Here is a 16,742-nt window from a genome sequence, read left to right on the forward strand (position 1 = left end):
CTGTGCATGGTCTGTGGTTGATCTGTATGTGGTCTGTGATTGATCTGTGTGTGGTCTGCGGTTGACCTGTGCATGGTCTGTGGTTGAGCTGTTTCTGGTCTGTGGTTGAGCTGTTTCTGGTCTGTGGTTGAGCTGTTTCTGGTCTGTGGTTGATCTGTGCTTGGTCTTTGATTGATCTGTATGTGGTTTGTGGTTCATCTGTGTGTAGTTTGTGGTTGACCTGTGCATGGTCTGTGATTGATCTGTATGTGGTATGTGATTGATCCGTGTATAGTTTGTGGTTGATCTGACCCATGAAGATCCGGGGTAGAATAGGTCTTCAGCAACCCATGCTTGCCACAAATGGCGACTATGCTTGTCGTAAGAGGCGACTAACGGGATCGGGTGGTCAGGTTCGCTGACTTGGTTGACACATGTCATCGGTTCCCAATTGTGCAGATCGATGCTCATGCTGTTGATCACTCGATTGTCTGTTGCAGACTCGATTATTTACAGACTGCTGCCATATAGCTGGAATATTGATGAGTGCAGCGTAAAACTAAACTCACTGTAGTTTGTGGTTGACCTGTGCCTGGTCTGTGGTTGATCTGTATGTGGTCTGTGGTTGATCTGGTTGATCTGTGTGTGGTCTGTGGTTGACTTGTGTGTGGTCTGTGTGTGGTCTGTGGTTGACTTGTGAGTGGTCTGTGGTTGATCTGGTTGATCTGTGTGTGGTCTGTGGTTGACTTGTGTGTGGTCTGTGTGTGGTCTGTGGTTGATCAGTTCGTGGTCTGTGGTTGATCTGTTCATGGTATGTGGTTGATCTGTTCATGGTATGTGGTTGACCTGTTCATGGTCTGTGGTTGACCTCTGTGTAGTCTGTGGTTGACCTGTGTGTAGTCTGTGGTTGATCTGTTCATGGTCTGTGGTTGATCTGTGTGTGGTCTGTGGTAGACCTGTTCATGGTCTGTGGTTGACCTGTGCATGGTCTGTGGTTGATCTGTTCGTGGTCTGTGGTTGACCTGTGCGTGGTCTGTGGTTGATCTGTTCATGGTCTGTGGTTGACCTGTGCATGGTCTGTGGTTGATCTGTGAGTGGTCTGTGGTTGACCTGTGCGTGGGCTGTTGTACACCATATGTGTTTGTGGTGGTTGTAACGCCCTATCCTTCCCTGTCTTAGAGGTCATCCTGATGTCGGCCACCATAGACTGTGACCTGTGAGTGGTCTGTGGTCGATCTGTTCGTGTTCTGTGGTTGACCTGTGCATGGTCTGTGGTTGATCTGTGAGTGGTCTGTTGTACACCATATGTGGTTGTGGTGGTTGTAACGCCCTGTCCTGCCCTGTCTTACAGGTCATCCTGATGTCGGCCACCATAGACTCTGACCAGTTCGCCGATTACTTTGCCCTGCCAGTCCGCGATAGCCTGGAACCGGCGCCGGTGGTGAGTGTTGAGGGCCGAGTGTTCAGGGTGCTGGAGTTCTACGCTGATGATCTCACTCCCGCACTTGGACAGGTAAGTACTGATGAAACACCAGGTTGATGATCCTTGGTGTCATATGGATCATACAAGTATGCATACTTATACTCATGACAGATACTGTGTGATACTGATAACATCATTTTCTTGCTGAATTGTACAGGGCGGTGGGGTAGCCTAGTGGTTAAAGCGTTTGCTCGTCACTCCGAAGACCCTTGTTCGATTCGCTGAATTCGCTGAAATGCAAATATGTAATGAACAGTATGATTTATAAAGAAGCAGGGCTTCAGAAACCAAATGGGATGTGATGAAGATGTAGATGTAGATGGGTACAGTCTTTTTATGCATATTAGGGGCTGTGGGGTTGCCTGATGGTTAAAGCATTCGCTTGTCATGCCGAAAACCCGGGTTCGATTCCCCACATGGGCACAATGTGTGTATCCCATTTCTGGTGTCCCCTGCTGTGATATTGCTGAAATATTGCTAAAAGCAGCGTAAAACTAAACTCACTCACTCACTCTTACTTTCGTCAAATGTTGAAATAATTTTCAGCCGTGTGAAAAGAGACTGCTTTAATAAGGTTGTTTGTTTTGAACACTGATGGTGATTTTCTAATGTCAGCTTTACCAAGTTAATTGACATGAGAGATTTCTCTATTGTGGATTTCTTCCAAATGGATTGTCAGATCATTGCTGATAATACCCAGGACTGGATTGTCTGATCTAGGCATGTTTATTTATAGAGTACCGTAACAAAGCAGGAATATTGTGGAGTGTGGCAAAAAGCAAAACACACACAACCAGCACACACACAACCAGCACACACACACTCCCGCACACACACACACACGCACACAAGCATGCCCATGCCCTTATGCAGGGCTGATAGTCATTATAGGCGACCTTGCTTCTGGATACTTTCAGTAACCTGTAACCTTATACTACAATTATGTTCTTTGTGTGCAGCTCCCTGAATTCGATGAGAGTAAGCCTGAATTAAGTGAGGAGATCGAGGACATGGCTGTCAAACTCATCTGTGAGTTTGACTCACTGGAACGCAAAGAGCAAGGGTATGTGTGTGTTGTCAGGCTTAACTAGGATATACTGTGTGAACTCATATTAAACAAGTTTGTGAGTAATACTATCATTGATCTGCATCTTTTATTTGTTTATATTTTACATTCAGTAATTGTTTGATGAAGTTTAACATTAATCGTTTGTTTGCTAATTCATGTTTTCTACAATTATTCAGCATATTCTAGGAGGACAATGTCTCCTACCATGTTCATGTAATGAATGTATTCCTTGTTTACCTCTCTGTTACCAGGCTGGACAAAGACACAAACTTTTCCCCTGTCCGCGGAACCGTACTGTGCTTTCTGCCAGGTACCCTACCCTAGCGTGATAAACATGATCAAACATATTTGCAATTCATTTGCTCCAGACTCTCATATACCTTCCTAACCTATCAAAACATTTCATCCAAAAAAGGAATGGAGCATTATGTAAACTTATTCTGCAATATATCTGATCTATCAGAACTATCAATTTGTTCCTCCAGATTAACTGTTGAGATCCTCAAGAATTGTCTTTGTCTCAGATGAATCATCCATCCATCTATCCATCCATCCATCCATCAATAGATCCACACACACACACACACACACACAAACACACACACACACACACACACACACACATCCATCCATCCATCCATATGGATCATTGTCTGTCTTCATCCATCCATCCATAGATCCATCCATCCCATCCATCCATCCATCCTTCCACCCTTCCATGGATCCATCCTTCCATCCACCCATGCATAGATCCATTCATCAGTCAATCCATCCATAGATCCATCCATACATGGATCCATCCTTCCATCCATCCATCCATAGATCCATTCATCAGTCCATCCATCCGTCCACCCACCCTTCCATGGATCCATCCTTCCATCCACCCATGCATAGATCCATTCATCAGTCCATTCATTCACCCATAACATCCATGGATCCATCCTTCCATCCACCCATCCATCCATGCATGCATAGATCCATTCATCAGTCCATCCATCCATCCACCCATCCATGGATCCATCCTTCCATCCACCCATCCATGCATGCATGCATAGATCCATTCATCAGTCCATCCATCCATCCACCCATCCATAGATCCATCCATCCTTCCATCCATCCATGCTGATCCATTCATCTATCCACCCATCCATAGATCCATTCATCTGTCATCCATCTATCCATCCTTCCATCCATCCATGCATAGATCCATTCATCTGTCCATCCATCCATCCATCCACCCATCCATGGATCCATCCTTCCATCCACCCATCCATCCATGCATGCATAGATCCATTCATCAGTCCATCCATCTATCCATCCATCTATCCATCCATTCATCCATTGTCTGATTTAAGTTGCCTAATAATTTTGACAGGTTATGGTGAAATCTCGGATTTGTACGACAAACTGAGAGTACATGAAGCAAAACACAAGTAAGTAACATCCTCAAATCCAGGATTTGTTTCAAGAGTTGGTTATCTTGGCCAATATCCAAAGATAACAGTAGTAAGGAAGTGAATGGATGTTAGTGATAAAATGATGTTATATTACCTGGTACATTCATGTTCAGTAAATTCCTTTTTGTTAAAATGTTAAAGATATTATAAAACTAAGACTTAAGAGTAAGCTTACTTCCAGTCAAGCCGTTTTGTATTTTGGAAACTATGGGTACTCTTCTCTTTTTATTATGTGTTTACGTTTGCCTTGCTTAAACCCAAATCTCCAAATCTATGCACATTTGATTTTGGAATGAACTCAGTGCTGCAGCTAGAGGTACACCTACAGAATACCGGATACCTACCAGCCATATTGTTTAGTGTCCTGTCACCCTAACCCTAACCCTAACCCTAACCTTACCTAACCCAAACCCTAACCCTAAACCTTACCTTAACCCTTAACCCTTACCCTAACCCTAACCCTAACCTAACCCCTACCTTAACCCAAACCCTAACCCTAAACCTTACCCTAACCCTAACCCTAACCCTACTCCCTTACCTTACCCTAACCCTAACCCTTACCCTTACCTAAACCTTACCCTAACCTTACCCTAACCCTATACCTTACCCTTACCCTAAACCTTACCCTAACCCTAAGTAAACTCACGTGCTTTCAAAGATTGCGGGAGGTATCCGTTATTCTGTAGTCTTACCCAGCTAGATTTGTGTTTAGAGCTACAGATAACTTTCCGCAGATACGCAGCTTATTTGTACCTCTGTGTGCTTCAGCCTGAAAGTCATCCCTCTACACTCCACCATCACTCAGGACGAGCAGATGAGGGTGTTTGAGCCAGCTCTCAAGGGGCAGCGGAAGGTGAGTACAATGGAGTACTTTGATGCAGGTGATCATCAGCAGGTTACACATCACCAGGCTGCCTGGAAGACTGACCCCTTCTACAAAAACTAGCCCAATGTGTATAAAACCATGGACCCTATGTAAAGTGAACTTTATCTTTCACCCAACGTGAAGTGTACTTTATCTTTCACCCTACGTGAAGTGTACTTTATCCTTCACCCAATGTGAAGTGTACTTTATCTTTCACCCTACGTGAAGTGTACTTTATCCTTCACCCAACGTGAAGTGTACTTTATCTTTCACCCTACGTGAAGTGTACTTTATCCTTCACCCAATGTGAAGTGTACTTTATCTTTCACCCTACATGAAGTGTACTTTATCCTTCACCCAACGTGAAGTGTACTTTATCTTTCACCCTACGTGAAGTGTACTTTATCTTTCACCCTATGTGAAGTGTACTTTATCCTTCACCCAACGTGAAGTGTACTTTATCTTTCACCCAACGTGAAGTGTACTTTATCCTTCACCCAACGCGGAAGTGTACTTTATCCTTCACCCCCACGTGGAAGTGTACTTTATCTTTCACCCAACGTGAAGTGTACTTTATCCTTCACCCAGCGTGAAGTGTACTTTATCTTTCACCCCTACATTGAAGTGTACTTTTATCTTTCACCCAACGTGAAGTGTACTTTATCTTTCACCCTCACAGCGTGAAGTGTACTTTATCTTTCACCCAACGTGAAGTGTACTTTATCCTTCACCCAACGTGAAGTGTACTTTATCCTTCACCCAACGTGAAGTGTACTTTATCCTTCACCCAACGTGTGAAGATTACTTTATCCTTCAATTCACGTGAAGTGTGTACTTTATCCTTCACCCTATGTGAAGTGTACTTTATCTTTCACCTTATGTGAAGTGTACTTTATCTTTCACCCAGCGTGAAGTGTACTTTATCTTTCACCCTGAAGTGTAAGTATACTGTACTTTATCTTTCACCCAACGTGAAGTGTACTTTTATCTTTCACCCAACGTGAAGTGTACTTTATCTTTCACCCAACGTGAAGTGTACTTTTTATCCTTCACCCAGCGTGAAGTGTACTTTATCCTTCACCCAGCGTGAAGTGTACTTTATCTTTCACCCAACGTGAAGTGTACTTTATCTTTCACCCAACGTGGAAGTGTGCTTTATCTTTCACCCCCTTTATCCTTCACCCAATGTGAAGTGTACTTTATCCTTCACCCAATAGTGAAGTGTACTTTATCCTTCACCCTGAAGTGTACTTTTATCTTTCACACCCTCGTGGGAAGTGTACTTTATCCTTCACCCTATGTAAAGTGTACTTTATCTTTCACCCTATGTGAAGTGTACTTTATCTTTCACCCAACGTGAAGTGTACTTTATCTTTCACCCAACGTGAAGTGTACATTATCTTTCACCCAACGTGAAGTGTACTTTATCTTTCACCCTACGTGAAGTGTACTTTATCTTTCACCTAACGTGAAGTGTACTTTATCCTTCACCCTACGTGAAGTGTACTTTATCCTTCACCCAATGTGAAGTGTACTTTATCCTTCACCTGCGTGAAGATTACTTTATCCTTCACCCGACCTGAAGTGTACTTTATCCTTCACCCTATGTAAAGTGTACTTTATCTTTCACCCAACGTGAAGTGTACTTTATCTTTCACCCAACGTGAAGTGTACTTTATCTTTCACCCTACGTGAAGTATACTTTATCTTTCACCCAACGTGAAGTGTACTTTATCTTTCACCCTACGTGAAGTGTACTTTATCTTTCACCAACGTGAAGTGTACTTTATCCTTCACCCTACATGAAGTGTACTTTATCCTTCACCCTACCTGAACTGTATGTGTTGTATTGCAGGTGATACTGTCCACCAACATTGCTGAGTCATCAATAACTGTTCCAGATATCAAATATGGTACGTTTCTTTCTGTTACTGAAGGATGTCGAAGTTGGACTGAAGCATGTTGTTTCAAACATCCTTCCATATATATTAGTTTTGATGCTCCAAGTTTATGAGTTTCATATCTGTTTGACATGTTACAAAAGACTTGTAACACTTGATACAAACAACGCCAACTCAGTTTGTTAAATATCAGTGAAGGCCCATGGCATCCTGGCCTTTTGAGATATTTTCAGTTTTTAGCGGAACAGCCTTTTATCATCAAAAAAACTATCCACAGGAGATATTGCAAGTGTGTGATCAAACGATATCTCCTAGGAGATATCGTTTTGACAGTAGATTTTGTACAATGCCCTGACAATGCTATGAGGTCATGAACTTGATGACGTCACAATGCTATGACATCGCTGTAATGTAAGTCTAATGGCAGTACCGTGTTCAGAGATGTACATATTTCATTGAAAAAAAAATGAAGAGTGATTTTTTATGATAAAAGAATCTCACCCTCATGTCTTCTGATATCAAATATATCAACACTCGGCAAGCCTCGGATATTTGTAACTTTATCAACTTGTTAGCAGAAGACACTTGGGTGAGATTCTCTATAGCACTGGTTCGAGAAGGGAGCTAACTCTGCTTGCCTTATTGAAGTGCAAAGTGGACACATGTCAAACTAAAGGTACATCTTGAAGAGAATATGTACCATGTACAGCTTGTATGACTGTGTTCATACAATGCACGTTTTCTTGACTTTTAATTGGGTTGGAGTGAACAAATGCTTAGAAACTGCAGTAAAACCTACTTTTGCAACCATCACAAAACTAGGTCATGTGCTCGTAAGATGCGACTAACGGGATCGGGTGATCAGGCTCGCTGGCATGGTTGACATATGTCATCGTATCCCAATTGCGCGGATCGATGCTCATGCTGTTGATGACTGGATTGTCTGGTCCAGGCTCAATTATTTACAGACCGCCGCTATATAGCTGAAAATTGCTAAGTGCGGGCGTAAAACTGAACTCACTCACTAACTTTAACTGACCACCCAAAATGTTATCATTTGTTATGGATTGTGAATGTCATCTTAAAAAGTCTGCAGTTTAATGTTTGTGATGTCATTCACTGGATTGTCAGTCCAGATGTAGTGATAGAAGATCATTATATACAGGGATGAGAATTTTTCAATGGATTTGATAGAGCTGGGGTCATTCTTGTGAATCGTCCAAACCTGCGGCCCTCAAGACCCCCAGCTCATTTTGCTATTTTTTTCACTCATATTCATTCTCATCCCTGTTTGTAGCAGACATGTTGCTTAGTCTTCGAGTAAGGTTGGACAAAGAAACTACAGAACATCCCATTGTGGAGAGGCGACTAACGGGATCGGGTGGTCAGGCTCGTTGACTTGGTTGACACATGTCATCGTATCCCAGTTGCATAGATCGATGCTCATGCTGTGATCACTGGATTGTCTGGTTAAGACTTGATTATTTACAGACCGCTGCCATATAGCTGGAATATTGCTGAGTGCCGCATAAAACTAAGCTCACTCACTCACCCATTGTGGATCATATAATCAATATGATTGCTTAATGTTTGACCACTTGTCACTAATGCCGTTCAGTAATGACCCATATGTCCTGTTTTGTGTGTAGTCATCGACTTCTGCCTGACCAAGAACCTGGTGTGTGACCCCATGACCAACTACACCCATCTGATAGTGGACTGGGCAGCCAAGGCCAACTGTACCCAAAGAAAAGGTCAGCTACCACACTGTCTTCAATGTCTGCCACTAACCTCACTGTACTTGTTGACGTGATAATGCTTACATTGATCAAGTTTGATTGAATGTAGTTGACATGTATTACAGTGTTTGGAATTCCTCATGTTACTGTGTCATTAGCTATGTAATTGAAGATGATGTTCCAGGGCCGGTACCAGAAATGGATCCTATGACTGTCTGCGTCAAAGCATGTGCTTGGATTGACCTATTATGTGACTGCTTTTTGGAATAGGGCCTTTGTGCATCAACAACACACTAAGGGAGAAAAGACACAATGATAAATGATTTATTTTTCCTTAAGATCATGATTTGAGAAAAAGATTAAAAGCCAATGACAAATGATTTTTTCAGTAAAAATAGTCTTGATGAGCTGAAATGAAAATATGTAATGAACAGTATGATTTATAAAGAAGCAGGGCTTCAGAAACCAAATGGGATGTGATGAAGATGTAGATGTAGATGGGTACAGTCTTTTTATGCATATTAGGGGCGGTGGGGTTGCCTGATGGTTAAAGCATTCGCTTGTCATGCTGAAAACCCGGGTTCGATTCCCCACATGGGCACAATGTGTGAAGCCCATTTCTGGTGTCCCCGGCTGTGATATTGCTGGAATATTGCTAAAAGCGGCGTAAAACCATTCTCATTCACTCATAATTGGGCTGTTATTACATAAAAGTGCTCACTACATGTATGTGGCTGTATAATCATGATTATTTGAAGTTTTTGAGTATGTGTGAGTGTTATTCCACATGTTTACAGGTCGAGCTGGTCGTGTTTCCAATGGCCGCTGCTACTTCATGGTGACCAAGACATTCTTCAGCCAGTGTCTGCCTGAATTTGGAATACCAGAGATGCAGGTACAGTTCTCAGGACAAGAGAAATAGAGAGTCCTACTGTCCATTTGTCTGGGAGGGGCAGAGGGGTAGCCTAGTGGTTAAAGCGTTCGCCCGTCACACCAGAGACCCGGTTCGATTCCCCACATTTGTACAATGTGTGAAGCCCATTCTGGTGTCCTCCACTGTGATATTGCTGGAATATTGCTAAAAGCACCTTAAAACTAAACTCACTTCATTTGTCCAGGATGAAATGTGTGTTGTGTGAGTTCCAGTGGGGTGTTGCTGGTGTTTTCTCACCTTGTGTTGTGTTGTGTTGTGTTGTGGTGTTGTGTTGTGTTGTGTTGTGTTGTGTTGTGTTGTGTTGTGTTGTGTGATCTATTCACTGACTTGTTTGTTTTGCCCAGCGCTGCCCACTAGAATCTCTGGTTCTAAAGACAAAGATATTCAACATGGGAGAGCCGAGACGTCTGCTGGGTCTTGCCCTGTCTATTCCAAAACTGGACGATATTGAGAGGACTATCCTCAACCTCAAGGAGGTAATACCTACTTTTATTTCATTCCTTGTTTTGTCTGAAGGACATGCAATATATAGCATATGCCTCATGTTAATATCCTTAAAGCTAATACTATTGCATGAAAACATTCTATATGACAGTGTACGCTTTTGTATGACTACAATAGTAATCAATAATCAGAAATCAGAACAAGCTTCTTTTAAACCTTTACCATTGCATGTGCATATGTGCAACAATGTCAATCTCCAGATTTTCAAGTATGAATATTAACTGGATTTCAGAGGCAGTTGCTGAAAGTAACCTGGAGTACCAAAAGTTGGAGTTGACAATGTTTTGATGTCATTTAACACTCCTTAATGACATTGTCATTATTAGTGTGGGGTTATTTCGTATGTGGTTAGCACTTATTTAAAGGTTCAGTTAATATTTAGGGAACAAACTAGATGTGTGACAAACTTTTATGGGATTGAAATATAACATCCTCTTGTTCTAATGTATTTTGTCTGATCTGGTTCAATAGACTGCCATAAATGTTCCAGGTGGGTGCTCTAGCCACATCGTACAACGCACCAAACAGCCGGTATGATGGAGACCTGACTTTCATCGGGAGGGTACTCGCGGACCTGCCAGTTGATATACGTATCGGGAAACTGCTTGTTCTTGGCCATGTCTTCTGTCTTCTGGAAGAATGTCTTATCATTGGAGCAGCACTCTCTCTCAAAAGTATCTTTGCGAGACCTTTCAAGGCTAAACTGAAAGCTTTTGAGTGAGTGCATTTGTTGGTATTACACAATATATTTGGTGTTTTTGTATAGCTCTCAAAGGAGGTCAAGGACAACCCAATTCTTTGATATTATTGTCCCCTGCCACCAATTTAGGGGATATAGGTTTGAGCTCTGTCCATCCGTCTGTTCGTGATGATCGGGTCCGATTTTCTCGGAAACCGTAATAGATAGAGAAGCCAAATTTGGTATGAGTTTTCAGGAGATGAATGCCTTGATGGAGTTCGAAAACGGAAACAATCCAGTGTTACAATTTGTTACAGAGTTATGCCCCTTGTCATGGGTTTCTTGACTTAGTGCATGGTATCCCCAATAGGGACAGGATTTCTCCGAAACCGAAACCGAAATAGATCTATAGGGAAACCAAATTTGGTATGTGTTTTCAGGACATGAATACCTTGGGTTCCATCTCAAGAAATTGAAATGAGTGAAACATTTTCAATGGAGGATGTATATCAGACTGTTCATCTGATTAAGGCTGATCTGGTGCTGTTTTGTTTGGATAACAGCATAATGGATGACATTTATGCATTTCAGAGAAGGCATAACAATGTATAAACTTAGGTCAGATTTGACAGTCTGACATGTATGTTGCCACAACATGATCTGTCACTTGATGTGTGGACTTTTAAAGATCCGGGTAGAACTGTTTTTCAGCAGACCTTGTTTGTTGTAGCAAATAGTGGGATCAGGTGGTCAGGCTCGCTGTCTTGGTTATTTCATGTCATTGTACCCCAGTTGTGTAGGTCAGTGCTCATGATGTCAATCACTGGATTGTCTGGTTCAGACTCGATTATGTACAGACTGCCATCATATAGCTGGAATACTGCTGAGTGCGACATTAAACAACAAACAAACATGCTATGTGGCTACAACTTTCCTAGGGAGTATACTTACCCAAGCTGATGGAAAGTACTGGAAGGTTAACATTCAAATTACCATCTTATCCTACTACGTAGGGGCGGTGGAGTAGCCTAGTGGTTAAAGCGTTCGCTCATTATGCTGAAAACCCTGGTTCAATTCCCCACATGGGTACAATGTGTGAAGTCCATTTCGGGTCTCCCTCGCTGCGATATTGCTGGAATATTGCTAAAAGCAGCGTGAAATTAAACTCACTCACTATATGTTGGCTTCTGGAGGATTAACAAATATTGATGGGTTTAGACCAAATTCAGTATGAGAACATGTTTATTGTCAATAGTCCAAGGAGTCAAAGGTGAATCACATGGTCATGCACCAGGTCTTGTTAACAGTTTGCTTTCTGTGGATGTAATCACAACTACATTGGTTTCAGGCACAAATACAGCTGGGGAGCCTTTTCCTTGAGTGACTGCATTGCGATCCTGAACGCTTACAAGGTAAACTTTCTATAATTGTCCTACTATATATGCAAGCGATAAAGGTAATATGCTGAAGTTTTTGTGGCAAATGTAATGATAACACAACCAAACAAAATGCTAACTATACGTAGAGAAACAAATAAAGGAACACAGAGGAAAATAAAGCCGTTCCTTTAATATTTTCTAGTTTTCATCACCAGCTTTGAATGGCGCTGTGGTGATGAAAACTGGAAAATAATAAAGGAGCGCTTTATTTTTCCTGTGTTCCTTTATTTGTTTCTCTACGTATAATTTATTCTGTCAAAATTGACATATCAGTCATTAGAAAGCTGCAACCCTCCTCTATATCCCCCCTTGAGCAACAATGCTGCTACTGAAGTGTTTGTGTGGTTCAGGTATGGGAGAACAACAAGAAGCATCATGCCTTCAGGCGGACAGGAATGACGGAGAGGAAATGGGGGGAATCTCACTTCATTCAGATCAGAAGGATCAATGAGGTATGTGTCGGATGTACTGTGTGTGCTGGTACTGTAATCATAGGTCTTGTCTGGTTGTCAGTGTGTCATGCTGGACACCTGGTGATGGTCAGTGTGTGAGACTGGACGCCTGGTGATGGTCAGTGTGTGAGACTGGACGCCTGGTGATGGTCAGTGTGTGAGAATGGACGCCTGGTGATGGTCAGTGTGTGAGACTGGACAGCTGGTGATGGTCAGTGTGTCATGCTGGACACCTGGTGATGGTCAGTGTGTCATGCTGGACACCTGGTGATGGTCAGTGTCATGCTGGACACCTGGTGATGGTCAGTGTGTGATGCTGGACACCTGGTGATGGTCAGTGTGTCATGCTGGACACCTGGTGATGGTCAGTGTGTCATGCTGACACCTGGTGATGGTCAGTGTGTCATGCTGGACACCTGGTGATGGTCAGTGTGTCATGCTGGACACCTGGTGATGGTCAGTGTGTCATGCTGGACACCTGGTGATGGTCAGTGTGTCATGCTGGACACCTGGTGATGGTCAGTGTGTCATGCTGGACACCTGGTGATGGTCAGTGTCATGCTGGACACCTGGTGATGGTCAGTGTGTCATGCTGGACACCTGGTGATGGTCAGTGTGTCATGCTGGACACCTGGTGATGGTCAGTGTGTCATGCTGGACACATGGCGGGGGTCAGTGTGTCATGCTGGACACCTGGTGGTCAGTGTGTGAGACTGGACAGCTGGTGATGGTCAGTGTGTCATGCTGGACACCTGGTGATGGTCAGTGTGTCATGCTGGACACCTGGTGATGGTCAGTGTGTCATGCTGGATGCCTGGTGGTCAGTGTGTCATGCTGGACACCTGGTGATGGTCAGTGTGTCATGCTGGATGCCTGGTGGTGATCCAGTGTGTCATGCTGGACACCTGGTGATGGTCAGTGTGTCATGCTGGACACCTGGTGATGTCAGTGTGTCATGCTGGACACCTGGTGATGGTCAGTGTGTCATGCTGGACACCTGGTGATGGTCAGTGTGTCATGCTGGACACCTGGTGATGGTCAGTGTGTCATGCTGGACACCTGGTGATGGTCAGTGTGTCATGCTGGATGCCTGGTGGTCAGATCAGTGTCATGCTGGACACCTGGTGATGATCAGTGTGTCATGCTGGACACCTGGTGATGATCAGTGTGTCATGCTGACACCTGGTGATGGTCAGTGTGTCATGCTGGACACCTGGTGATGGTCAGTGTGTCATGCTGGACACCTGGTGATGGTCAGTGTGTCATGCTGGACACCTGGTGATGGTCAGTGTGTCATGCTGGACACCTGGTGATGGTCAGTGTGTCATGCTGGACACCTGGTGATGGTCAGTGTGTCATGCTGGACACCTGGTGATGGTCAGTGTGTCATGCTGGACACCTGGTGATGGTCAGTGTGTCATGCTGGACACCTGGTGATGATCAGTGTGTCATGCTGGACACCTGGTGATGGTCAGTGTGTCATGCTGGACACCTGGTGATGGTCAGTGTGTCATGCTGGACACCTGGTGATGGTCAGTGTGTCATGCTGGACACCTGGTGATGGTCAGTGTGTCATGCTGGACACCTGGTGATGGTCAGTGTCAGCGTGTGTCATGCTGGGTGATGGTGGTCAGTGTGTGTCGCGCTGGACACCTGGTGATGGTCAGTGTGTCATGCTGGACACCTGGTGATGGTCAGTGTGTCATGCTGGACGCCTGGTGATGGTCAGTGTGTCATGCTGGACACCATGGTCAGTGATGGTCTGGTGATGGTCATGCATGGACACCTGGTGATGGTCAGTGTGTCATGCTGGACACCTGGTGATGGTCAGTGTGTCATGCTGGACGCCTGGTGATGGTCAGTGTGTCATGCTGGACGCCTGGTGATGGTCAGTGTGTCATGCTGGACACCTGGTGATGGTCAGTGTGTCATGCTGGACACCTGGTGATGGTCAGTGTGTCATGCTGGACACCTGGTGATGGTCAGTGTGTTATGCTGGACACCTGGTGGGGGTCAGTGTGTCATGCTGGACACATGGTAGGGGTCAGTGTGTCATTGACCACCTGAAGCCAGTGAGTGTGTGAGATGGGACAGCTGGTGATGGTCAGTGTGTCATGCTGACAACCTGAAGCCAGTGAGTGTGTGAGACTTGACATCTGGAGCTCGCCAGTAATCAGTGTGTTGTTTGCAGGTGTCTGAGTTGATCCGGGAACTAGAGCAGCGGCTGGAAAGGTTCAACATCCAGAAGCCCGTCAGACAACCACAATTCAAAGGGGACTACAACTCATCCAAAGAGAGGCTGCTTCTCAAGGTAATACTTTGCAAAGCAATGCTGTAATCAGATGCATAGAATGTCGTTGTAAGACTGTCATCCCCAAAGAGGCATGGTTACTTGAAGTGTATATGTGTTTCAGCTTGTTCTGTGCGGGGCCTTCTACCCAAACTACTTCCTGCGGGGAGAAGTCGATGAAGGGGATGCTATCAGGACACTATCCAACCACGATCCCATGAACACTGTCGCAGTTAGTATTAATCTGTTGTTTAATGTAAACAATATTCCACTACTATGATGACATAGCAGCTTGCCAATAATAGCCACCAGACAAAGCTGGAATATTGCCCGAGAAGATCCAAAGTTGATTTCCCTCAAAAGCTGTGAAGCCCATTTCTGATGCAGCGTAAAACCCAACTCATTCACTCATAATTGGGCTGTTATTAGTATTTTACACCTGCAGTTAGAAATTATAAATATACAGAACAATGTTTTGGGTTGTGAATGTTTTTGGGATATTGTGAAGATAGTGATGTTTGATGTTCATACATTATGGGATGACATCACATGTAGGACGTGACTATTTTTGCCATTAAACTGTCATTTGAATGTGGGCGTTAGTAACACTTTGTATCTGTAAGTCTAATCTGCGTAGTGACTGATTATCAACTCCTGATGGATTCTTCTAATTTTCTTAAGTGAGTGATTGGGTTTAGTTTTACGCCGCTTTCAACAATATCACAGCGGGGGACACCAGAAACGGACTTTACACATTGTACGCATGTAGGGAATCAAACATGGGCTTTGATTAGACATTCCAACTGTCTTGTGTACATATTAACCTGAGCATCTTCTGTTGGAATTTGATGAACTTCTTAAAATGTAAGGGGCGGTGGGGTAGCCTAATGGTTAAAGCGTTGGCTGGTCACGCCGAAGACCCGGGTTCGAATCTCCACATGGGTACAATGTGTGAAGCCCATTTCTGGTGTCCCCCGCCGTGATGTTGCTGGAATATTGCTAAAAGCGGCGTAAAACTAAACTCACTCACTCTTAAAGCGTAATCTCCTAAGAGCTAATGGCTGAGACTAAAGGTCAAGGTAATTAAACCTGAGATGCTTATAACTGTCTCATTAAGATAGCTCTTTTAATCATGTTTATGCACATGTAGTAATCACTCTCTATGTACAGGGGTGGTGGGTAGCCTAGCGGCTAAAGTGTCAGCTCTCCACGCTGAAGTCCTGTGTTCCATCCCTGCATGACAATGCGTTAAGCCCATTTGTGATGTCCCCCACTGTGATAGTGCTAGAATATTGCTAAAAGTGACGTAAGACCATACCCACTCTCCACGTACACGCCAGCATACCACTATGACCTATGACCTCATGTGTTCAGTTGAAGGGACTGCCGGCCAATCAGGGCATGCTGTACAAGGACAAACTGCAGCGTATCTTCAGCGATTGCAGTCGGGATCCGCCTCCCATCATCAACTTCGAGGAAACAAAGTGAGCTGAAACATTCACAGTGAAATTAGTGCTTACATTTGCATGCCATGTCACGGTAAATAGTTTAAAGGGCACAGATGAAATATTTTCGTGTACCCCACGTACGCTAGCAGCACGACTAAAATTATAACAGTAATACTCTCCACGAATCATTTAATGGAAAATACGGTAAATTGGACACTTTGAAAAAATTGCATTTCTATCCCAGCAGGTCCAGGTGGGTTATCTTATGTATATTAGTTGTCATATGTTTATCACCAATGCACATGAACTTTTTGGAAACAATTGGATGAAACTGTACAAGATGGTCTAGAATCATAATGGGGCTCATTTGTTCACAGCTTAAAGTTAAAGTCTTGAGAAAAGCCTCTGATCCGGTCTCCCATCATAGTACAGAGTGCCTAAGCATTCTTTTCAGAAACACTAGCTTTTGAGGACCCTCGACCAAAAATGACTCCACTCAGATG

At 43.8% G+C, this 16,742-nt stretch overlaps 1 protein-coding gene across 1 annotated transcript in view; it reads left to right on the forward strand.

Moving 5' to 3' along the window:
- LOC124280081 (ATP-dependent RNA helicase TDRD9-like) overlaps positions 1-16,742 on the forward strand; it is a 45,012-nt gene that overhangs the window by 7,587 nt on the left and 20,683 nt on the right. The window contains exons 7-21 of the mRNA XM_046715959.1: positions 1,331-1,492; positions 2,422-2,525; positions 2,783-2,841; positions 3,907-3,964; positions 4,757-4,841; positions 6,709-6,766; positions 8,404-8,508; positions 9,291-9,388; positions 9,772-9,903; positions 10,422-10,648; positions 11,959-12,022; positions 12,400-12,501; positions 14,693-14,812; positions 14,916-15,023; positions 16,166-16,275. Coding sequence (XP_046571915.1) covers positions 1,331-1,492; positions 2,422-2,525; positions 2,783-2,841; positions 3,907-3,964; positions 4,757-4,841; positions 6,709-6,766; positions 8,404-8,508; positions 9,291-9,388; positions 9,772-9,903; positions 10,422-10,648; positions 11,959-12,022; positions 12,400-12,501; positions 14,693-14,812; positions 14,916-15,023; positions 16,166-16,275 — 1,592 coding nt within the window. The remainder of the gene's footprint in view (positions 1-1,330; positions 1,493-2,421; positions 2,526-2,782; positions 2,842-3,906; positions 3,965-4,756; positions 4,842-6,708; positions 6,767-8,403; positions 8,509-9,290; positions 9,389-9,771; positions 9,904-10,421; positions 10,649-11,958; positions 12,023-12,399; positions 12,502-14,692; positions 14,813-14,915; positions 15,024-16,165; positions 16,276-16,742) is intronic.

Source organism: Haliotis rubra, unplaced genomic scaffold (assembly GCF_003918875.1).
Source record: "Haliotis rubra isolate DU_JTF1 unplaced genomic scaffold, ASM391887v1 Scf26, whole genome shotgun sequence".
NCBI classification, from domain to species: Eukaryota; Metazoa; Mollusca; class Gastropoda; order Lepetellida; family Haliotidae; genus Haliotis; species Haliotis rubra.